The sequence below is a fragment of the Dicentrarchus labrax genome, unplaced genomic scaffold, assembly GCF_905237075.1.
Source record: "Dicentrarchus labrax unplaced genomic scaffold, dlabrax2021, whole genome shotgun sequence".
Taxonomy (NCBI): domain Eukaryota; kingdom Metazoa; phylum Chordata; class Actinopteri; family Moronidae; genus Dicentrarchus; species Dicentrarchus labrax.
In genome coordinates this window covers 6,955,340-6,978,982 of record NW_026136722.1, presented here as the reverse complement: position 1 = coordinate 6,978,982, position 23,643 = coordinate 6,955,340, and the positions used below count along the sequence as shown (strand labels likewise).

Genomic DNA, 23,643 nt, shown 5'->3' with positions numbered 1-23,643 from the left:
TGCATCTGCACCCATGCACACACAAAAACACTTGGATCCAAAAGCTGACATGTAAATCTTTGTGCTAGAGGTTAACGGTGAGCATGGCTACACATCCTGAATTTTACACTGTGTTTGTATTATCTGTGCATTAACACACTAGTGCATTGCAAATACAGTCTCTTGCAATATACCCTGTGTGTGTATGTGTGTGTGTGTGTGTGTGTGTGTGTGTGTGTATGTGTGTGTGTGTGTGTGTGTGTGTGTGTGTGTGTGTGTGTGTGTAAGACATAGAGAGAGAGATACTTGTTTGTGACATTCTGCCTATATTATTCTGACCTTTATTCATCAGATTGTGCTCAATGCAAATGAAGTCTAATCCTAACAGAAACAACATCTTGTCTCAGATTTTAGCATTTTACATGCAGTGACATTTAACAACAACCATCTTTGAAACACATGTAATTTCATATCAGTCAAAACACTGTCTGATCTGCAACCCTGATTAAATCCAAACATAATGTTTCATATTTAAGTTTTGAAAAAACTCTGAGTCTGAGTCATGGTGGCAGCAGGCTAAGCAATGTAACCTTAATGTTCTTCCTCTGGAGTCTCGAGGTATTCCCAGACCAAGTGTATTGTGCGGATGTGCCTGGAATACCTCAACAGAGAGGCATCCAGGATGAATGCTGACCAGATTCCTGACCAACTGGCTCCTTTTTATGCAAATGATCACCAGTTTCACACTCAGTTCATTCATAGAGAGTGAACCCAGACACCCTGCGATGGAATCTAATTTTGGCCGCTCTGAAATAAAATTGTTTTATTTACTATAGAGCTCCTGACCATAAATTAAATGTAAAATCGACTTCAGCTTCAGGCCCAGATCTTTCTTTATCAATTGTCGGACACACCTGCATCCCTGCTGCACCAAGCCGCCTGTCAATATCAACTAATCAAGTAAATTTCCCTTTAAAAACATTAGGAAACCCCACAGCTCTCAACAGGAATAACTGGTTAATTGACCGTCACTGAGAAAAAGCACTAATGATTTGCTCTGGGACATTAGAGGAACATTAGCCTGCCCACCTTATGTCTAAGGCAGCAAGGAAACATCAATGAAGCACAAATAAAGTCAGCAGCAGGCTGATCTTTTCCCCTGGGTCTGTACAGAAACATCTGTTAGATGGAACATCTGTGAGGAAGGTCATGCCAGTTGATGTGAAAGTAACTTTTTCTGATTTAAGATTAAGAATATGAGGGTTGTTGAAAATGAGTCTACCTTTCATGGAAAATAATGCTGTAGCTGTACAAGGACACCCACAGTATCCTCAAATCAGCAATCACCATGATTTTGATAAGAGCCTCTGACGAAACAAAGGTCCACTTATAAAGTTAAATATTTATAGTCTGTGTTGATGGTGCTTGTCGTAGTCTCACTGCCTCATGGGACTGATTAAGCTTAGGACTGTTTTGTTATGATTAGCCCAAGGTGGGTGGTGATGATGATGCAAAAGATGAGGATAACGAGCAGTGGCAATGATTTGAATCGTTATTCAACATACACCGATCAGCCATACCATCATGAGCACTGACAGGTGAAATGAATGACACTCATTATCTGGTTATCATGGCACCTGTCACTGGGTGGGATATATTAGGCAGCAAGTGAACATTTTGTCCTATAAGTTGATGTGTTAGAATCAGGAAAAATTGGCAGTGTGAGGATTTGAGCGACTTTGACAAGGGCCAAATTGTGATGGCTAGACGACTGAGTCAGAGCATCTCTAAACCTGCAGCTCTTGTGGGGTGTTCTCGGTCTGCAGTGGTCACTACCTATCAAAAGTGCTCCAAGGAAGGAGAAGCAGTGAACTGGAGACAGGGCATTGGGGGCCAAGGCTCATTGGTGCACATAGGGAGCGAAGGCTGGCCCGTGTGGTCCGATCCAACAGACGAGCTACTGTAGCTATGTTATCCATAAATATTTTTTACCAGCCATTAACCTGCATCATGTTTGCAGTTTCATATTTTAGCCAAGATCTCTGGGCTCCGGCAGTGGTCAGAAAAATGTCTCTCAAAGTGACCCCAATTTATTTCCTCCTTATTTGGTGCTTGCCAGGTTTTATTTTTGGACCCTAACTGCTTAGCATCCGTATTTTAGCATGCAGACATTAGCATTTTAGTGTTGTCATTATGAACTTGTTAACTGCTAGTGTGAATGCTGTAAAAATGCTGCAGCATGCTTTGTGAGGTTTATACTCGTGGAGAGTCCTAAACAATAAGGAATATGGTGAGGAAATGACTAAAAGGAGTCAGTGATGACGTTAAATAAAAACTCAGTCTTTTGTGAATGACATCTGCTCCAGGATGAAGGTTTATGCACACACACTTTTCTTGTCATCTCCTCACAAGGTCACTAAGACTGACTTGGCAGCACTGACTTACTGCACTGTGCATTAATTACAGTTACGATCCACACACAGCTCTCTCTCTCTCATTTTATTCTGCCTTTACACACACACACACACACACACACACACCTATGTATTCACCATGAGCTCCCAGCTTTAAGCCCTATAGCTCTTCGCTCATCCATCGTGCTGTCTCCGTCCTGTGCCACACATAAACACACACACATTCACAAACACCGGCTTGTATATCAACATCTAATGTAACCAGTATTCCACTCTTTGGTTGTATAATAATTGGAAGTGTTACATTTTAATCTAATCAAACTGTTCTGTTTAAAAGCTGATGATGAACAGCAGTCAATATGGCCAAAGGCAACAAAGTGTCTGTGTGTCCGTGTGTCTGTGTGTGTAGTGCTCATGAAGAAAGGGAGCGTGTGCAGTGCAGTTATAAATCTACACAGTGAGAGAATAATCATTATTGCTCGTCTGGTTTGGGCAATAAAACACAGACGTAGAGACACACAATAGTCTCAAATCTCATCCTGTAGATCAGTTGACAGAAATCTTCCACCTTCTTAAATTTAAGCTATGTAATTACCATCTGACAAAGTTATCCCTGTGCATATCAATTCCTCACTGTCTTGTCTTTTCTCTCCTCTCCAGTGCTCCTTCCTGCCTAAGTTTTCCATCCACATAGAGACCAAATACGAGGACAACAAAGGCAACAATGATAATGTGAGTAGAGCTCGGGGTGTCGTGTGGTTGGGAGCGTATTGTGTGGGTGGATCTCAGCAGGGTTGTTTTTTAACATATTTCCGATTGGCTTGTCTTTGAAGGACCAGTGTGTAGGATTCTTGTGGCGTTTAGCAGTGAAGTTGCAGATTGCAACCAACTGAATACCACTCGCCTTCCAAGTATGTCGCAGAAACTACAGTGGCTGCAGAAAATTGTTTGGTTTGTCCGTTCTGGGCTATTATAGAAACATGGTGGTTAAAAATGGTGGCCTGCGTAGAGGATCCGCTCCCTCTTTAGATAAAATGGCTCATTCTAAAGAAATGAAGACACAACAATTCCTAATGAAAACATACTTATGAATATTATGTTCCATTTCTGCAAATAGATCCTCCTGAATGTTACACACTGGACCTTTAAGCTTTTCAGCTCCTAATTAGAATTCTCTTTGAGGGTTGTTGCATCATTGTGCCATCCTTTAATTGTGACATTTTGCTCATAATTCAGTCTTTTTATTAAGCAAAGGACATGAAGAGGATTATTACTCATTCTAACATAGTCACAATGTTTAAGCCTTTCTGTAACATTATTATTTTTACACAAATACATTTGCCTCCGTGGTTCACAAACAAGTGACACAGTTGTGGCCTCTCATTTTCACTCACAGACAGACTATATCTTGCAATGCCACACTCCTATGAGAAAAATTGAGGTCTTTGTGGAAAGTTATGGCCATTAGCTGCAGTTCAGGCAAAGCATCAATAGACATTACCGAACCATTTATTCAGTACAGCTCAATTTGGTGGTTTTGAAATATTATTGCCAAACACGCTGGTACACAAATGTATAATAATAATAATAGAAAAAAAGATTTGAGGAAAACTACTGTATAAGAGAAAGTAAATGTTGACTTTCTCCTATGGCAACACGACAAGATACTCTTAGTTTTGTTGAGTCACAGTTAAGAAAGCACTTAGCTCGATGTCCACCTCTCCTTCAGTACCACTTAACACTTTGGTGGCAGCAGGGGAACGTCTGAAGGTTATGCAATACTGCCACGATCCATACTGTATCTGAACACATAAGGCCGCAGCTCCACTTAGTGGTGGCCCATGGGAGTTGCAAAGCCATTATGATGGTTTCACAGGCTCATAATTTCGCATTTGAAACTGAACGTAACAGGCGGGGGTGTTTTAGAGAATAGAAGTGTTGGCTCCTTCCGCTCTCAAGTTAACACGTTCCCCCACCGCCTTCACCATTTGTGCAATCTCTCTTTCTTCTTCCTCTATTCTTCTCCCTCATCTCTTTCAATCACATTTTCTCCTCTCTTTAGCCCTTTCACCCTTCCGCTACACCTGCATAAAAGTTTTAAGTGTGCAGGAAGTATGATCAACCTGTCGGTGACGCAGGAGCAGTGAAATTGTTCTGAAAGGAGCGGATAACTAGCCAACACCGCTTTTCTGTTCCTGTGTGAGTCAGACACAGGAAGAAATCACTGACCACACGGTGTGTCACTGACTGTGTGAGTCACATTCATCTTCATAGTTTATTTAGTGTATGAGGGTAAAGCCAGAAGGAAGTAATGTGCTCAACATGTCATTTGTGCTCTGTACTTTTAATTCCAACAGGACAAAAATCTCATTGTCAAACTCCCTAACCTCTTTGAACTATACCAACTAACAGGGGAAATCACAGCACATCATCCCGCAACATTTGTCAACCCCCGAAGTGCGTTATTGATTCAACTGTCCTCCTCACACATTGAACTGTTCCCTGATCCACAGATCTTTGGCAGCGAGCCCAGAGAGGAGGAAACAGAGGTGTGGTTTGTGGACATCGCCTATGATGAAATCCCCGAGCGCCACTACAAGGAGTCAGAGGTGAGGGGAGTCAAGTCGCTGACCTCAGGGCACACGCTTTCTAATTGTATACATGTACAGGAGCATAGAGTGAATGAATACACGCACACGTGGCAGAGATAAAGGAAGGCTGAAAGGAGAATGAGAGAACAGAGGGGTATGGAGATGAACAGGAGAACAAGGAGAGGAGGAGAGAAGTCAACAAATGAGAAATGAAGGCAAGGGACGGCGTGTGAGCAGATAAACAGAATAGTGTGTTATCTTTCTCGAAGCAACGCCAGCTCCTTTTTGACCACCAGCTGGCCATCTGCCTCCTCAAGAGTGATGGAAATGCATGTTTGTGTTTGGGGGCGGGGAGGTGACGGACATTAGCTGTGGTGATTTGACATTTGTATGCATGTGTGTGTGCCTGTCTTTGAGGGTGTGATGGCGATAAAAAACGGAGCTATTAATAATCAAGAGGGGTCATGATGTCACTGCAGTGGCGTTTTATTATTGACACCCACACACTCACACACACACACACACACACACACACACACACACACACACGTACACGCCTCCCACTGGGCTTTATGGTCTTCTGCTTTTATCCACTCAGAGCTAAGAATAGCACAGAGATGCCGTATGGAGCTAAAAGAGGATGCCACGTGGCCGATGTAAAAAAATCATTGGATTTTAAAGACAGATGGGTTTTGGATACACTAGAGTCACACCTGACAGTGCAGCACATAGAACATCGCACATGAATGAACCACAGTAACCAGTGTGTTCTGACACCTACCAACAGCATCAAAGCGGTTACAGCATGCGTGTGTTTGGTTTCTTTTGACCACAGATGTTCTCATTCAAATAAAAGACAATGGTCACAGACGTACTTGTTTTATACTCTGTCCAGAATCATTTAATAAATAAGAAGAAGAAGAAGAAGAAACTTTCAGACACAGAAGGTGTTAAAGCTCAAAGTGCTTCACAAATTAAGACTTTTTTAAGACTTAATTAAGACATCTATTTATTTATCATCAATGGATATCAACAGAATAGTTCCACATTTTGGTAAATATGCCTATTCATTTTATTGCCAGGAGTTAGACGAGTAGATCAGTACCGTCCTCAGTGTCTGTGTATGAAGCTACAGCCAGCAGCCAGTTAGCTTAGTTTAATACAAACACTGGTAGCAGCCATTAGCCTGGCTCTCTCCAAAGAAAACAAAATGTGCCTACAGCACCTCTAAAGCTCAGTAACTAACATTTTATATCGTGTTTGTTTAATCCGTACAAATACTGAAGTGTAAAAACAACATGTTGTGGTTTTAATGGGCTTTAGGTGCTGGACTGTTTCCTAGCTGGATGCAGACTCTTCCCGGGGCCATTCTGAGAATAGATCCTAACACTCCTAACATTTCTAGCAAGGAGTTCTAGCTCAGAGGTGATTTATGAAAACTCTCGAGGCAACTCTGAGCGAGGAAGGGACAGAATGTTTTACCTCAGTGAGGGGGTTGACTCATTATTTTAAAAGGTGTGATTGGTTGCTGAAAATGCACTAGAATGGACAGTCTCTCTATTAAGACATGGTGAAATCATGAATACTTTTTTGTATAAGGAGCATCTCTGTTGAATAAATTGTAAGCTATGTAGTTTGGGCCTACTTATCCTATTCACATTTATTTGCTTACATTTATTTTCTGGTAATTTTAGAACTCAATGTCTTTGATATTACTGGTGCTCATGAATGCCTGATGTGTGTCACAATATGAGATTGTTTGCATGATATTAAGGTAAAAATATTAATGGACACAGTGTCTTATAAGAAATATGAATTCAAAAAAGTTTTTGTTAGTATTTCTCATCTTTTCCCTCTTTGTCTGCCAAGAAACTTTGTGACACCTTTTCAGACAAATGCAACAGGCCCCCGTTTCACCTCCACTGCAAGTGCTTTCCCAGCAGGGATCTAGAGTTGAGCATCACCCCCGCACACCGTCACAGTCGGCAGACAAATGAGCACTACAGCATAATTAGTCTATAGGGAGCAGTAATTAATGCACGTAAACTTTAAGATTAGGGACTCCCACTGTGCAGCCCGGCTGTGCTCTGCAGGAAGCTCGTAATGGATACAGGTGATTGTGCCTTATAGGCAGGGAGGAGGAAATGTGTCTGTGTGTGTGAGGGAGAGAGAGATAGATGATGGAGGAGTTTTGGTATTTATTTTTCGCAGACATGTTCATGATAATATTTTTCTCCTTATTTTTCTGGTGTCTCGTGCACTTGTAGGACCTGCGGCATTTTAAGTCGAAGAAGACCAACCGAGGCCACCTGCAGGAAGGATGGATCAACAACCAGGACCCCATCATGTGCTCCTACAAACTGGTCACAGTCAAGTTTGAAGTCTGGGGCCTGCAAACACGTGTGGAGCAGTTTGTACACAAGGTCAGGATTTCTAAAAAAGTTCTATTTTTTTGTGGGGACAAGTTATAGCCTCTCAGAAATACCCTCGCCCTACTCAGTCAAACTTTTTGACCTGCGTAGATCGGTGTCCGTGCCGAAGGCGTTTTCTGCTCTGAAAACATGTGACACACAACCAGCTGGCCGTGAACTAAATCAGACGTTCCATTATCGCCTTCGATGATATCTGCCCTGTTCATATCATACAGATTGCCTTGCACCACCTCTCTTTACCTTGGCTGCACAGTTTAAACTCCTATTTCCCCAATCCATTTCACCTAGCCCTCCACAGCATCCGTCCCTAGCGGGGGAACTGTCCCTGTCTTCTCCTTGCCCGAGGCACACAAACACACACACACACACACGGTCATTACTCACGTGGTAACACCGGGAGTGACTCATATTAATCACATTCCTCCAGGGGTGAACGGAAACATTTAGAACTTAAAAATGTTTTGAAACTCTCTATCATCTTGTGGGTTAACTGATTCTGATTCACATCCTCTCTCCTTGAACTTGCCCCCTCCCCATTTCTGTCCCTCTTTACTTTCCTCTGCAATCTTTTGCTTCCTTTTCTTTCTCTGTTTTTCTCATTCTGCTTAGGTGATTCGAGATGTCCTGCTTTTAGGACACAGACAGGCCTTTGCCTGGGTGGATGAGTGGATTGGTAAGTACCTTAGAGATATCAGTGCTCATTAAACACAGGTTATTATTTAATGTGTAGAAACTGACTCATGGCAAGATTGCGGTTTCATAATGTGGCAAAGGCCTGATCCTTTTTGTTGATCATTTATTTCTAAAAAGCACTACTGTTCAAATGTTATTTGCTTTTATCCCACAAATAACAGATTGGTTTAAACAGTACAGACTATGTGATTATTAGTGGTTTATTCATGTTTTTTCTTTGTTTTGTATTGTACACAGTGCACACTATTCACGTCTTTTTGGCTTTAAACATTTATAAAGATGGCAATCTCTGGATAGAGAACTCTACAATCTTTTGTGCTGTTATTTAGCATTATATCCAGGGTGTTGTCCTCCCAAAGGCAACACAGAGGTGACTGCAGGAGTTTTCTATATCTGCAGCAAACTGCATCTTCACCTGCTACTTCACGCTTAGGTTTTTCTATAATTACATTTTTTAACACGTTGCTGTCACACTACTCAATCTGTGCATGTTGTTTTTGGTGTAGTAGCATTTTTTTTGTATTTCATGACAGTGAAGTATCTTTGAAATGAATGATCCATTAATGTAGAGTTTTCCAGTTCAACTCCACTTTCTTGATTCACCTCACATCTCCTATGAGCCATTATTATTATTTTTCAACCACTGCACTGCAGGCATAACAGATGTAACCATGTACTTAACCACAAGCACACGTACAAAACTAAGCCAAGTGATGGGTATTGGTTTTGAACCACACAGTAGGAACCTTCTCTGATCTTCAGACTCACACATGTTTGATGCTGTGCAGCTCTCTGTTTGAAGAATCCCGAGGCTTATGTCAGTTTTTACAGAGATATCAGAAAAATCAGGGTAAAATCAATGAGTGAGTGTGGAGCAGGTACTACAAAGCGAACCACCACTGAAAGGTTGTTTGCATGTTATTTAGCACCAATGTGTCTTAAGGGACTATTTTTACTGGTCAATAAGACAGAAAATATTACTGTCTGTTTAGACTCATTAACTCACGAAGACAAGTAAATGAGCAAATCCAGGTGCTTGATTTAGTACTTCCGAACCTTTATTGTCTGATATACCCACAGTGCTGACAAATGAGCTCAAGTCCCCCTTAATTATTACAGCACCACTCGTCGTGCTCCAATGTCTAAACCACTGATTCTCAAACTGTGGTACGTGTACGACTGGTGGTACATGAGCTGCCTCTAGTGGCACACTGAGAAATGTCTGTCATATTTTCTAAAAATTTAAATAAATACAAAACATATAACACTATCAAAATGCTACAAAATTTAAAATAGTGATATGTAATTTAAAATAATAATAATAATAATAATTTGTATAAATGTCAGCCAGTTGTTTTTTCATACTTTTTTAATTAACAATTTCAACTGTTTATAAATATTTTCAGCTAACAATTTCAGATGTTAATTCATCACTATTTACTATTCAACCATTTATCCTTTATTTTTAGCTACATATAATGTTTCAATCACTTTTCTTTCTTACTAACTACTTTTAAAAGCACATTGCAGTGCATGTTGTTGTGTTACTGGTTATTGTAAATAATAATAATCAGTTGTAATCAGACATCCTATGACCTGACTATGAATAGAAGAATAGACAATACACTGATAAATGCCCACAACGAACTATGTTGTGTCATATCATCACATGGCCATATCTCTATCACTGTCAATATTCCCTTTTTCTTACTTCACATGGAGGTGATTCAACAATAATTGGACTATTTTATTAAGCGCCTTCTTCTCTAGAATTAAATTATGAACCAGCTTTGTCATTCTCACAAACCTTTCACTCTTTCTGAATGTGTAATGCCTCCATCCGAACAGACATGACCATGGAGGAAGTCAGAGAGTATGAGCGTGCCACACAAGAAGCCACTAACCTGAAGATTGGCTCCTTCCCCCCCGCCATCTCCATCTCAGAGACCCCTCTGCCATGCAGCACCCGCAGTGGCCCTAACAGCGCCCCATCCACTCCCCTCTCCACAGAAGCCCCCGAGTTCCTGTCAGTGCCAAAGGAGCGTCCCAGGAAGAAGTCAGCTCCAGAGACCTTGACCCTGCCGGATCCGGGCCGCAGGGATTCAATCTTCAAGCTGCCCAGCTTTTTCTCCTGGAACTCCAGTCCGCAGCCAGAATGAGAGCGAGGCTGTGCCACTGGTGAACACCCTCGACCTGTGGATCAGTGGAGGATGCCTGCCCAGCACAGCCCACAATGCCCCCTCAGCCAGCTGAAGTGAAGGAGACACTTTTCTCTGCCCTGGTGATCCAAGCCCCTTCAGCAGACCCGCCGGTGTTACAAGCAAAGCAGACAGCTCTCAGGCTGCCTTTACAGGTACAGACAGGCAGCCCCTGATCTCCACAGCAAAAAAGCCCTGCAAGGTTGATAGGTATAGTGCTTCTCATTGAGAGTCTCACAAACGCTGGAGGCTCCTCATTCTTCTCTCCTCCTCAGACAGCCAGCACCATGCATCAGACAGCACGGAGTCCAATTAGTCAGATTGAGTGTAGCGCACATTCCTGAATACGTTTTATCCCACAGAGAATCATCTTACTTTCATCCAAGCTCAGGGTGTGTTGAGATTCAGTCACTGCACATAAACTTTATATGTACAAAATTTGTTTTTATTTTCTGTTTTACCTTTAAGCATCAGAGTCTCTGGTTTTGTTGTTGGGTCGGATTCTCGTTGGCCGCTGTATCAGTTGAGTATTATGTTTTCCACAGTCAGGTGTAAGGTGATTGTGTATTCTTGTATATACTGTATGAACATTATTTAACCGGTAAAATGTCTACAAGTACTTCAAAAAGATTATCCCATCCAGTGATGACGCTGCTATGAAATTACTCTTGTGTATTTTCATAGGGACAGGACTCTCTATCTTCTGTAAGTGTTTGTTTATTATAGTGAGTCCTGTCACCCACTGGGTCTGTAAATGACTTCTGTAATTGCATGATTTTGACTCAAGAGGATGTTTTTAAATATTTGTGAATTCAATGTTCTCTCTGTTTTCTTTATCTCGGCCTCATATTTGATGTTGTGTTTCAACTGAGTTTTTACAGACTGGTTATGCGGTTTGCATGTTGTTTTTTCTGCTTTATTCATTTCAACTGTATTCATTTTTAAGTCATACTATTGATGGGTTTTGTACACAGTAAATTAAATGAAATTCTGTTGTATCCATAATTGTGAGGCGTCTTTGTTAATACCATTTATTAGAATTGAATCAAACATACCCTCTCAAATGTTTTCTTCACACACAAAACACATTTTTATGTTAATTAAAAGACTAGTTTGAAGGGCTAACAGAGCTAACATCATAACTTCTTCCTTATATTTATCTTGAATAAAAACAGTAATCAAATTACTTTACGTCAGTGTAATGCTGTTACACATTAAAGCAGTTCAGAACAGAAGCACCATCCCTTCTGATGTACTAGAACATTTAAAACTTTTATTTTTGCACAAAAGAAGATAAGGAAGTAACAAAGCTCAAACATACTCTAATACTCATAATGCACAATCATCAGCAACAACTCACAGCAAGAAGAGAGAAGAGTGTAGGAAGGTTTCTCTCAACATCTAAGGAGAACTTCCTAGTTTGACCAAGGCACTGGATTAATCTGAAATTGATCCTGGGTGCCGTACAGTGGCTGCCAACTGCTCCTAGTACTTATGCGTGCTAACCTGCAGAGGACAAATGTCATTACACTTTATTCTATGATTGTATATGTGACAATAACGTTGATTATATTATAAAAGTGAGCCACACAATGCAACGGTGATACTGTTTTTCCAGTTCCAGGTCAATACTGGCAAATAGTCAGAATTAACTTTTACCTAATTTAAAGGTCCAGTGGAACATTTACGATGATCAATTGGGATAAATGGAATATGATGTTCATAGGTATGTTTTAATTAGTGTATAATCACCTGAATACGGGAATCATGGGGGTTTTTTACCTTAGGATGAGCAGTTTATATCTACAGATGTTTATATCCTCTTCCGTGGAATGTTGAACCGCCATGTTCCTACAGTAGCCCAGAGTGGACAAACCACACACTGGCTTCAGATAGATCAATTTCCATTATTTGCATGTTTTGCAGCCATCGTAGTTTCTCCCTCGTGGTTGAATAGGGAGAGTGAAACAGGTGAGCTGCAATCTGAAACTACACTACTAGATGACACTAAATCCTACATACCTTTAAAAAACATGGCAACATTAATCCATCTGCTGCTGTTAGTTATTCACACACATTCATGTAACTTCTTGTCCAAGCACGACACCGAACTCTTTATAAAAACTTTTATTTTAAAAATAATGACCTGAAAGTTGTAGCGTTGGACAGACACATAGGCACAACCACAGACACCTTTGAGAGTTTTACTCTTAATTAGCAGTGTATTTGGCCTATAGTCAGCAGGATGCTGTTTTACCCACCACAGTACATAATATAATAAATATTACACTCACATAAGTGTTGATGTTGATTTGTCTATACACATACGACCACACAATCAGCGCAAGCACATTTTGCTGAATACTCCTCTTCCAATTTAACAAAATGTGAGCCAACAATGGCAAGGTTATGACATGTTAATAAAAGTCAGAGTTTAAAATGTGCAAAGTTGAGTTTGAACATAAAATGATACAATGTTGTTTATCTTGTAAAAGCAAGCATCCATACACCTTAGAAACCCAGACTAAAACCTTTTTTTTAAAATCCAATGCTTATACAAGAGGTGTGACGATAACACAAAAACAAATAATATGAGGTTATGTTTTCCCATCCTTACATGTAAACACAATAGAAACCACCACCAAACATCGACCCGGTTGATAAATGTGCAAGCAAAGAACGACGCATGAGTCTATTTCCAGTGTTCCAGTGTGATTGTGCCATCATCACTTTTTTTGTTTCCTTCATTATCTTTCCTCTAAGTCTTTGGTGAGGCTTTTTGTTCTCCGTCCCTCCTTGAAGTTACGCATGGCATTGAGGAAGAACTCATACCAAAAAAGGTGAAGCCTGTTGACACTGCGGCTTTTAAAAGGCTGGGCGAGAGGCCTTTGAAGAAGCCTCGGACGCCCTCTTCTTTGGCTATTTGAACCATACAGTCCACCAGGCCTCTATAATTCCGCACCTGCACGGGAGAAACAGGAGATATATATGTATAATACTTACAAAATATGTGCTCCAAAAGCGTGAACCGTGCTGTAGAGGAGCTCACCTGTCCAAAGCGAGCTCTGGCTGCCTCAAAGCCCCCCACCTGCAGTCTCTTCTTAAAGAGGTCAAAGGGGTACGTGATTGCTTTGCTGATTATTCCAGCTCCGCTGCCACAGACCAGGCTGCTCAGGTTTCCTTGAAGGGAGACACGGGACTTCCAAATGTGAATAATTTATACGAGTGCACGTAATGTGGTGTAATAAATTCCAATGAGTTTGATCTCCACTGACCTCCAGACTTTCCAGCTGTGGGAGGTGGAGCAAACAGCTTTTTAAGGACGTTGTAGGTGAAGAACTGCAGCCCAGCATACGGAAACACTGCCGTCAGTGTTGGAGCCAGGCCGCGATAAAACGTCAGTACGCCCTCTGAACGGTACATCGTGGACACGGCATGTCGCAGGTTGCTGTACACCTGAGAGGACAGATTTTGCATAATAATACATAAAATGCATAAAAAATTATACTCCAATTGTTCAGTACTTCCCAGCAGTAAATCATTGTATCATTAGAAACCATTGTGGATTTAATTAACAGGACCTAGACCTGCAGATAAGCTGCAGATAAGCTGATAAGGATTAACCAATTAAACCTGATTAATTTATTGAGGTTTTTGGTAAATTCGACACTTGCCCATCGTGACTCAGTGAGCTTCCTGCTTCTGTCGCTAGCAGTAGCGACAGTGTTTGCAACAGGTCTGATGGTGCTCACTGAAATTGCACAAAACAAGGATTGAACAGCCTCTTGTGTGCACAGTCAACTGTCACAACAATCCTATTTTTGTTTATAGGTGATAACATCTCCAGACAGCTGCAATCACATACAAAACATTTTTTATAACTCATGATACTGCCTACGGCAAGCAATGGAGAATATTTAAGACTTTTGTTAATGAAACTTAAGACTCTTTGTTGTTCTATGTTTTTTTGTCTTTTTGAGTAAACTGAATTTAGTGCTTTTTAAGACTTTTCAACACCAGATATCCTGCAATAAGCACGAAAGTGAATCCACATTTTGATGTTTATTCAAATTTGCAACAAAATGAGACTTCTATAGACAGAATGTTTGGGTAAAGATGGGTAAAATTTAAAACTGGGGGTGCTACAGTGGGCCGTCCACTGAGGAGGCATAGGAGACAGACAACCAACATTTTTATTGCCGTCATTGGTTACTCATCTGTTTCTCCCCTACCACATCACTTTCTTTAAAAAATAAATGTAGGGGGGTTTTTAATTGACAATGACAGCTGAAGAGTGACAGGAAAGAGGGAAGAGAGAGGGGACGACACGCAGCAAGGACACGGGCTGACGGATGATTCTATAAATCAACTCATCAAATCCATGGAAAAACTAGAAGAAAAACTATGAGTTGAAAAAATTCTGTCCCATAAACTTTGTACATTTCTATCTATTATCAAGAACTGTCTGACAGCTGCAGTATATCAGCAGTGGCATGTCCCACCTTTGGTTCTCCCTGAGCTGCAAAGCGTGTCCGCAGTGTGTCCAGAGGCTGGCAGACCACTGTAGCAGAGCAAGCAGCCAAACCGCCACACACAAAGTGAACTCCTGCTGTCTGGCTGTCATATGGCGTCATGTTGTGGACCATCTCAGTCAGAAACTCAAAACTGGCAAACTGTAAAGCACACATACACAATTAAGTAAATTCAGGTAAGATCATTTTAAGACGGTTTACTTTGTGTGAGCATGCAGTTTACAGGCTCTACCTGGACAGCCCCGAAGCAGATGGAGAGGAGCTGCGCAGGGATGTGACCCTTCCAGAAAGCAGAGAGTCCCTCCTCTGAATGAATGCAGCGGGACGCCTGAAATATTCCCCAGTACTTCCCCTCCGGTCTCTGTGGGGACACACGCTCAATCTGCAGCTGTGGGGGAAAAGAGAAACTGATAAACGTACAGGAAAAAAAGCTTTTTAAATATCTACTACATGAGCATGAATCCACAGCGAGTACACAGACGCATCATTACCTGGAATCTGATTTTAAGCACATCAAGGGGGCTGATGAGGGCTCGAGTGACCATCCCAGCGGCGGACCCAGCCAGGGCTGCCTCCTCTGGGGAGAGGGCTGCATCCTGAGCCCCGGGGTCATAGCCCACCATATCTCCACAGCCTTCAGATTCCTGTTAACACTGCGGACAGGAATCATGAATAATTTATGTTTTAGAATTATGGACATATATGCAAAAGTGTTAAAGACTGTTAATGTCAGAGCGGTATCATCATGTCATAAGCTGGTCATATGTGTTTTTTAATGTAAAATCACTACAGTAAATATCTGATCAGATTAAGGGCTTACAAGATAATATGAATAACTTCATTCACTAATGTCTGTGCAGAAGTTTGTGGTACATCTCCCTCGAAGGACATTTTAGATACTGTAGTTAACCCCAAAGTATTGTCAGAGTATCAATATCTAGATACACCCGTCGAGACTAATAATACAATATAGTATTTTACAGTATTAATACTAACAACACGCATTATGAGGACAAGATAGAGTCACAACATGTAACCAGAGGACATGCAGTGGGACCTTGGGACTAGCTGAGCTAAGCTAACAACAACAGAGCATCTGTACCAAAAGCACAGGTCTGAAATATACACAAACGTAGACGGACACTTACCTTATAGTAAGTCCTTCATAAATACACCTACAGTTGAACCAAACCCCGACAGGTACAGTCCAACATTAACGTCACAAGAACGCGTACTGCACGCTAGAAGAAATGCTTCATATTACGTCCGGGTCCTCTCCCAAAGCAGAACATATCGCGGCGAGATGAATCCCTGCCTCACGCCCGACCCGCCGGAAATGACATAACCTCCACGAGCACAAGTAGCCTTCGGGATTGTTCGTGGATTCTACGAGGTGACGACAGGCAGGGGTTTATCTCGCCGTGACACTTCATCTTTGAACGTCTGCGGCGTCTAACCCGAGCGGTGTAACCAGCTTTAGATGTAAAGAACTGACGTTAAATTCAAGGTACATTTCCCGCACATTATTTTCTGAATGTGAGTAACTGATAATAACCTGGGTTTCTCTACCAACTCGATATGTAGTTAATGTTAACCCGTTCCCCTCTCTTTTGGCCAGCGGTAATGTAAAAGGTGTGTTAAGGTATACAACTTAAAGCTAACTGGAGTTAATCGTTCAGCGGTTTTCTGTACAGCCGAGCGGAGGCACACAAACTAACTAACTTAACTAATTAACTGTTAACTAGCTGTAATTCAACATTAGTTAGCGTTAGCCTTTAGTGTGTGTGTGTGTGGTGTGTGTGTGTGTGTGTGTGTGTGTGTGTGTTGTTAACAAGACAGCAAAACTGTGTTAACGCCTCATTTGTTGTCGTTAAACCAGCGATAAACTACAATATTTATATAATTAAGTTGACGTTTAGCTGACTTACGCCAGTCGTTACATGCGGACACGTGGCTAACATATTAGCATTAATGCCTCACTAATTAAAAGACTACTTTGTTCTGGGTGTTAAATCTTGTTGATTTGGGGTATCAGGTGACCTTTTGGTTGACCTGGGTTTGCCCGTGTAATCCCTCCTATCCCCCAGTGAATGAGCTGTGGGGAGCAGCCCCAGTTTGATGACAGCACAGGATTTTGTGGTTATTGTTGTCGCACAAATTGCTCTGTGGTTCATCTGTATCTGTGTGATGGATTTGTCTGCCCAGGCTTGAAGCAGAACCTCAGTCTGTGTGTGTGTGTGTGTGTGTGTGTGTGTGTGAAAAAGACTGTATTTCTTTTTTATAACATCTGTATATTTTTCACCGCTTTTAAATGCTGATCTCCACAGTTTGGTATCATCTATAATGGAAAACTCCACTGATGACTACAGGATCCAGTCTTTTGACCTGGACACACAGATGTTGCTGAAAACAGCCTTGAAAGGTCAGCATGCTATTGTACTCTTATTACTGATTTATAGGAGTTTCATCCTCCTTTTTTAAACCCCATTGCTGAAACTTAATTGATAATTGACCCCTCAGCATCCACTCTGTGAATCTCAAACAATCTTTTTGTGCATGTGTTTTTGTTTCTTTCAGACCCAAGTTCTGTGAACCTGGAGAAGGTATCCAATATCATTATGGATCAGTCTTTAAAGGACCAGGTGTTCAGCAAAGAGGCTGGCCGCATCTGCTACACCATTGTGCAGGTCCGTACTGTTTGCAGTTTGATGGGCTGGTTGCCCATCACCTTTTCACAGTACTTGTTGTCCATGTTAGTTTGTTTGATCAAGACACTGAACACCACTGAAGCAGAGGGATTTAAGAAACCAGAGCAGGACTTAAATATCTGATTGAGTCTCTTTAACCATATTAATCCTATTACCTTATTAATGCCTAACTGGTAGTTTACACTCGAGCAACAGGAGGCTCTTAAGCCTGCTTACCTACACCACTATGTTCCCTGACACGTTATCCATACTCGACTTTCTGTCTGATGTCTCCCGGTCACGTCGTGCAGGCAGAGGCCAAGCAGAGCAATGGAATTGTCTTCAGGAGGAACTTGTTGAACCGGCTCCAGCAGGAGTTCAACGACCGCGAGGAGACGAGGCAGCGCTCACTGCAGGAGTGGGTGTGCTATGTTACGTTCATCTGCAACATCTTCGACTACCTCAAAGTAAGTTTGTTTCCCATTAAGATATTTCAAACTTCGTCTTGTTATCATATTGTCTTAAAGGACCAGTGTGTAGAATTTAGTGGCATCTAGCTGTGAGATTGCAGATTGCAACCAACTGAAAAACCTCTTGACTTAAGCACAAAGGACCTATTTTAGAGGACCCGCTCCCTCTGTAGATAAAAACATCTCATTGTGAGATAATGAAAACACAATGATTTGTATATTCAGGTGATTATACACTAATGAAAACATACCTATGAATATTATATTCCATTTCTGCCAATAGATCCTCCTAAGTGTTACACACTGGACCTTTAATCATGAATACAGAGCAGCACTGTAAAATGGATCTTGAACCGCTTGACTGTATTTTCTTTTAGTGTTCGCCTTGTGATATCTTTGATTACATCTTGTGTTCAGTGTTGCAGATGCAACTTTCCCAAAACTTCCCCACAACCACTATCACTGTTCACGTCTCTGTTGCACATGTTTCTTGTATTGTGTGGTAATAAAGGTGTTTATTATGTAAGTGGTGTGAAAATGAGACAGAAAGGTGTGTCCCCGGTTTATTTTCACATCCTCAGGTTTCATCCTTAATAATGGCCATTGTCATTTTGCACAGGTCAACTCTCTCTTATTTTTCAAAAAAAAAAACTGCCTTGATTAAAGTTTTAGCCTTACACACTGTGTTTATATCTTGACATTTAGGTGAACAACATGCCAATGGTGGCCCTGGTCCATCCTGTGTTTGACTGCCTGATGAGGCTGGCCCAACCAGATGCTCTAATGAATGAGGAGGAGGTGAGAAAGAAAGTTATTTCTCCTTTTTGTTATATTCATTTTATTTCTTTAGATGTTTACTCGGCAGAATACATTTTTGCTGTGAGCTTTTCTTTATTGACTATTTCTACAGTACATCATGCATTGGAGCACATTCATATTTTTGGCATTTATACTGTGGCCCAGATCCACTTCACTCTGCAATCTTTATGTTAATAATGAACAATTTATAATGGAAAATGTGTCCAATTTTGAGTATTTAGGAGTAGCTCCTATTTCATAGGACAGTGGGTCACAGGCAACTGTACCAAAATTCCTACTTTGAGAATACACACACATTGAGAGCTTCAATGCAAGTCCATTAAAATCCATTAGAGTCCATTAAAATCCATTTTCTATTCACCAAACAAATTCTTTTTCAAATGCTTTTTTTGCCTTCATCGAGGTGGTGCCTGAGGCAGTTTCCTGACTGTATTTAAAATCCATTAAGTGATTTTATTTTATTTTTTTTAATGTGCATACGTACCAGGGTTGACTATTTGTGATGTCACACATCATGTTTGTAGGCCCCGCCCCCTGAAAAAGTACAGAAACTTTCCACTGTGAGCAGATAAATTCATTCTGCACAGTGAAGGCCAAATCTCAAACTTTGGGAACAGGAAGAAAAAAATATTTTTGGGTGGATAGGTAACATACTTAACAAAGTTTGTGTTTCACAGTCATCTTCTATTCCATCTATCTTTCACTGCTATCTCCACCTCCCTCTGCAGGTGGACTGCCTCGTGCTGCAGCTGCATCGCATCGGTGAGCAGCTGGAGAAGGTGAACGGCCAGCGGATGGACGAGCTGTTCTTCCTGCTGCGGGATGGCTTCCTGCTCCAGGAGGGCCTCACCTCCATGGCTCGTCTGCTACTGCTGGAGATCCTGGAGTTCAGGGCCGGAGGCTGGTTGCTCAGCAGCACCGCCCACAAGTACTACTACAGTGAAATTGCTGACTAGGATTGTTGCAAGGACGAGGGTGCTGAGCAGCCGTTTTGCAGGTGCGTTAGCCAACCTTTAGGCACCTTGGATACCTCTCCTCAGTCACCACTGATTATAAAACCAGCAACATCCTTCGGGAAATCAGTAGAGGGTTTTGTGAAGAGTGCGGTTCATAAACTGTAAAAAGACTTTCATTTTGCTGGATTGTTCCCTGCATTTGATAATATTACTGAAGACGTGGTGCCGTGGATGTGGAATGTGCAATAGTTCACAAGGAGTTGAAGTTCAGTTAACGAGGTTTAGCCACATTCAGGTACACTTTGTTTAAAGTTTGATTACAGCTTAAGAAAAAAAAAAAAGCTATAAAAGATATTTTTTATGTTGTTTTTATTTTTGACCTCGCAGGCATTCCTGTTTTAAGAAAACATTTCAAATTCCAACTCATTTCGACCAAATCCAAAGGGCTTGAACCAGACAGTCCAGTCAGATGCAAGCTGATTTGGTCTTTCCTTTTTTTAACCGTTGTGTGACCAACATTTTTATTTAACTGAAAATCAACATTTTACTTTTTTAGCTGAATATTTGGGTGTAGAATAGGAATTTTACAAAAGTTTTGAAAGAGAGTTCAGAGGAATGTTCGACCTAATTTGTCCCATAGGATTCCTGTATTACTGTTTCGTGGTATCCCGTTATGTGAGGCCGTTTTGTCAGATGAAGCATTGTGTCTTAATTCAGGGATCTTTCTTTTTGTTACAGCTCAACTTATAAATAAAAGACCAATAGATTGGTTACAGTTCATATTTAAACTGTGTCTCTACAGTCAGATATCATTTGTTCCACGAATTGTGCCAATATAACACGGAACAGCATCGTCCAATACAGGAGACTTGATGAGGCCTAAGTTGTTCATTTCTAGTTGAGGGTTGTGGAGGTCAGTGGTGGAAGAAGGACTCCAATAATTTACTGAAGTTAAAAGAAACGTGTTACTTTCCACCACTGCTGGTATTTTTCCTCCCTTCAGGCATATGCAGCTCAGTTATGAGTATAAAGCCAGTAGAAAAGTATTTTTCCTTTTGAATTCAGCTTCCACCAGCACTAAACACAAACACTATGTAGCTGAGCTCAGTTTTCTGTTGGAGTCTGTTGTTACCCTTGTAGTGACGGCTTTACGGTCTTCAACCAAAGCTCTGCCTTTGAATCGGACGCAAAGCATCGGACAAGATGTCATGTGGTTAAAACATTAAATCTCTTTTTGAAATGTCATTATTTTTTAAAGTTGTACCTGTAATAATATGTAAATAATTAAAACATTAATATGAAATTGGCTTTCGTAGCTGGCAGTCTGACAAATCAACCTCTGATCAATTCAGAGAAAGAATCATCAATATTAGAAGAGAATTTAATTAAAAGTGCAGCCATTTTGCATTTAAATCTCCCAAAATTCTCTTTTCTAGTTGTGTTTGAAGATTTGTGTACAGACGTTTGATATTTTTCACCACATTTAGACCAAACTAATAAAACTAATAAGAGGCTAAATAGGTTGAACTGATCCTAAAGAGCTAAATTAGGAATAACTGAGTTTGAATGCTGTAGACACAATACTGACTGCAATATATGTTTATATATTTTATTACACTGTTGCAACATTTTTACATTACTCAATTCCATTTTTTTTACGGTTGGGTTGTACATTTAATGCAAATTTATTTGTTCTAATAAAACTTGGGACGTTTTTTCATTAATTCTGTGTTTGTGTGTTAATTAACCATAAAACTGAGCACAACAGTTTCTTTTACTGAATGCAAGTTTCTCAATACAAAAAGTAATCCACGTTATTATGTTGTCCTACAGCACTTTTTAGAACGTAATCCTTCGTACCAAAGGATCTTCACGATGTTCACTATTTACAATAGTGCTCTGAAAAACAAAACATGTCACTGGAAACCATCCACGACCCTTTGTGGCCAACACAACCTTCGTCTGGTCTGAAGAAACATCGGAGTGGCGTTTCAGTCCTGATGGGTTTCTCTCTACCACCAGCGGTAGTGAGCGTAGGCTCTGTTGGCTTCAGCCATCTTGTGCATTTCATACTTCTTCTTGATCAGGTTGCCTTCCTTCATGTAGGCTGCCAGCAGTTCCTGGGACAGTTTTTCATACATGTGCGTCCGCCGGTGTTTGTTTTCCCGGCACTCTGTGAGCATCCATTTCATGGCGAGGAAGCGGCGTCGGTTTTCTGTAAGAGGGATGGGAACCTGGGTGGGTTCGGAGAGAAAACATTAATAAAATGGTCAGACTTTTTATACGTTTATGCTTTGTTGGTAAAAGATCAACAGCAACAACAGAGCACAGATCTGATCTCAGACTGACCTGGTAGTACTGTCCACCTTTCTGTATGCTGGTCAGCCCAACAACAGGCTTAATGTTGTCCAGAGCCTGGTGAAAAATGGTGTACGGGTTACACTCAATCGCTTCCTTGTCCCTTTCTGGAGCTTTGTGGTATTTCTCCACCTGTTTCCTCTTTATGCTCTCCAGGGTCTGGAAGCAGAGACACAAACTGTTGTCATTTGAATACTATTAGACCAACAGCAAATCTTTGAACCTCCGAACAGTGTTTTTTTTTTTTTTTTTTTTTACCTGTGTCAAGATCTCTCTGGCCAAAACCTTGTTTCCGTGTGTCATCATCATGTTGATGAACTTACTGGGGGGAGAAAAAAAGCCATAAATGACCACCTGACGTGAACACGGCTTTAACCAAATAAGCGACACCCTCCTGCAGTGAGCTGGGGTGTGTGTTTGTTCTACCTGAGGTCTGGGTCACTGAAAACAGAGCTGGTGACTCCGTTGGTTGCGGCCTTGATGGGTCTGAGCATTCTGATCTCCCGCTCCTCCTTCTCTTTTTGACTCAGCTCTGTCTCTGGTTTGCTGTACACCTCCTTCCTGACCTCCGGCTCCAGATAGTAAGGGTTGTATCTGCTCCATCTCACCAGGAACACTCTGCGAAGAAAGGACACGCGAGAGTTAATCAGTGTGAGGATCGAAGCACTGAGAGATGAAACCATTAATCGTTTAGTCGTTCTACTGAAAATGTTTTTCTTTATTTTAAATCAGTAAATTCAGCTTGTTCGATGGTTGGTTTGGTTGGTTGGACTGAACGGGGAAGTTTTGATGAGCAAATGAATAGTGGATCGAGAATAATCAGGAGATTGATACAATATAGATATATATATAATAATGTCCATCATTGATTTAACTTTGTCTTTTAGATATTTATCAATCAAATCCAAACATTTTTGATTAAACGATTAGTCGGCCAACAATTAAACTGTCAGGTTTATGATCACTTTGAGTTGAATAACTGGGTTAGTCGAACAAAACAAGAAAAGTTGAATCGATATAAAATAAAATAAAGAATAATCGATGATGAAAATGAAGACACGTGATGTGGTCTTTAATGTAGACGCTTCAGGGACTAAACGAGGAGTAAACAGATTGAAATCGGATCAATAAAGTACAACAAGAGTTCACCTCACACTTCCTACCATACATTATCAGGTGCTGATATTTAACACAAGAGTTTCACGTTAGTTTATGATGAAAACACAAAGTTACAAACAGTGTTTCGACTCTGACTTACAGGTAAAATGCGCCTACAGCTGTAACATTAAACACATATATCTAACATCACCCGTTAGTTGTTTGTATCTTCATAAAAACCGTCATTACCTTGGCGTCCAAGGTTTTAATAATCCTGAGAGTGAAGCAGCCATCTTGAAAATGTGAATGTCAGTTAGGACCCCACGTTAGTAGCCCCCTGCAGACGCCGTCGGGGGAAAAAAATTAAACGTTTCATTTGGTTTAAGTTTAAATTAAATACCGAGATAAAATATATA

The 23,643-nt window shown here is 40.9% G+C and overlaps 4 protein-coding genes across 5 annotated transcripts in view; 2 read left to right on the top strand and 2 right to left on the bottom strand.

The window, feature by feature from the left end:
* pitpnc1a (phosphatidylinositol transfer protein cytoplasmic 1a) overlaps positions 1-11,312 on the top strand; it is a 48,576-nt gene extending 37,264 nt beyond the window's left edge. The window contains exons 5-9 of the mRNA XM_051389042.1: positions 3,054-3,125; positions 4,907-5,002; positions 7,252-7,407; positions 8,026-8,089; positions 9,958-11,312. Of these exons, the coding sequence (XP_051245002.1) occupies positions 3,054-3,125; positions 4,907-5,002; positions 7,252-7,407; positions 8,026-8,089; positions 9,958-10,268 (699 nt within the window). The 3' untranslated portion in view covers positions 10,269-11,312. The remainder of the gene's footprint in view (positions 1-3,053; positions 3,126-4,906; positions 5,003-7,251; positions 7,408-8,025; positions 8,090-9,957) is intronic.
* Positions 11,313-12,419: 1,107 nt separating this feature from the next.
* slc25a19 (solute carrier family 25 member 19) lies at positions 12,420-16,135 on the bottom strand. Its single transcript, XM_051389041.1, is given in 8 exon segments — positions 12,420-13,146; positions 13,149-13,269; positions 13,357-13,487; positions 13,583-13,763; positions 14,810-14,980; positions 15,072-15,227; positions 15,331-15,492; positions 15,988-16,135. Coding segments are annotated over 7 exon segments (984 nt in total). The 5' UTR covers positions 15,463-15,492; positions 15,988-16,135; the 3' UTR covers positions 12,420-13,054.
* An 87-nt stretch (positions 16,136-16,222) lies between these two features.
* mif4gdb (MIF4G domain containing b) lies at positions 16,223-21,495 on the top strand. Of its 2 annotated transcripts, none has more exons than XM_051389046.1 (6): positions 16,223-16,346; positions 17,167-17,261; positions 17,417-17,526; positions 17,838-17,993; positions 18,702-18,794; positions 19,544-21,495. In XM_051389046.1, the coding sequence occupies exons 2-6, from the start codon at positions 17,183-17,185 to the stop codon at positions 19,769-19,771; spliced, it is 666 nt and encodes a 221-aa protein (XP_051245006.1). In that variant the 5' UTR covers positions 16,223-16,346; positions 17,167-17,182; the 3' UTR covers positions 19,772-21,495. The 2 variants fall into 2 exon arrangements, with proteins under 2 accessions (XP_051245006.1, XP_051245007.1); XM_051389047.1 differs by having other exon boundaries at positions 16,235-16,375.
* Positions 21,367-23,564, bottom strand: mrps7 (mitochondrial ribosomal protein S7). Its single transcript, XM_051389045.1, has 5 exons — positions 23,477-23,564; positions 22,556-22,747; positions 22,388-22,451; positions 22,121-22,288; positions 21,367-22,005 (listed from the first exon to the last, which is right to left on the bottom strand). Exons 1-5 carry the CDS (start codon positions 23,518-23,520, stop codon positions 21,784-21,786), a joined length of 690 nt encoding a protein of 229 aa, XP_051245005.1. The 5' UTR covers positions 23,521-23,564; the 3' UTR covers positions 21,367-21,783.
* Between the last annotated feature and the right edge of the window lie 79 nt (positions 23,565-23,643).

Excerpts from the sequence above, each read along its gene's own strand:
- mrps7 (XM_051389045.1), bottom strand. The coding sequence starts at position 23,520 with ATGGCTGCTTCACTCTCAGGATTATTAAAACCTTGGACGCCAAG. Across the intron at positions 22,748-23,476 it reads TTAAAACCTTGGACGCCAAG|AGTGTTCCTGGTGAGATGGA; the intron begins GTAATGACGGTT and ends CTTTCTTCGCAG. Across the intron at positions 22,006-22,120 it reads AAGGTGGACAGTACTACCAG|GTTCCCATCCCTCTTACAGA; the intron begins GTCAGTCTGAGA and ends GAACCCACCCAG.
- mif4gdb (XM_051389046.1), top strand. The coding sequence starts at position 17,183 with ATGGAAAACTCCACTGATGACTACAGGATCCAGTCTTTTGACCTGGAC. Across the intron at positions 17,527-17,837 it reads TCTGCTACACCATTGTGCAG|GCAGAGGCCAAGCAGAGCAA; the intron begins GTCCGTACTGTT and ends CACGTCGTGCAG. Across the intron at positions 18,795-19,543 it reads CTCTAATGAATGAGGAGGAG|GTGGACTGCCTCGTGCTGCA; the intron begins GTGAGAAAGAAA and ends CTCCCTCTGCAG.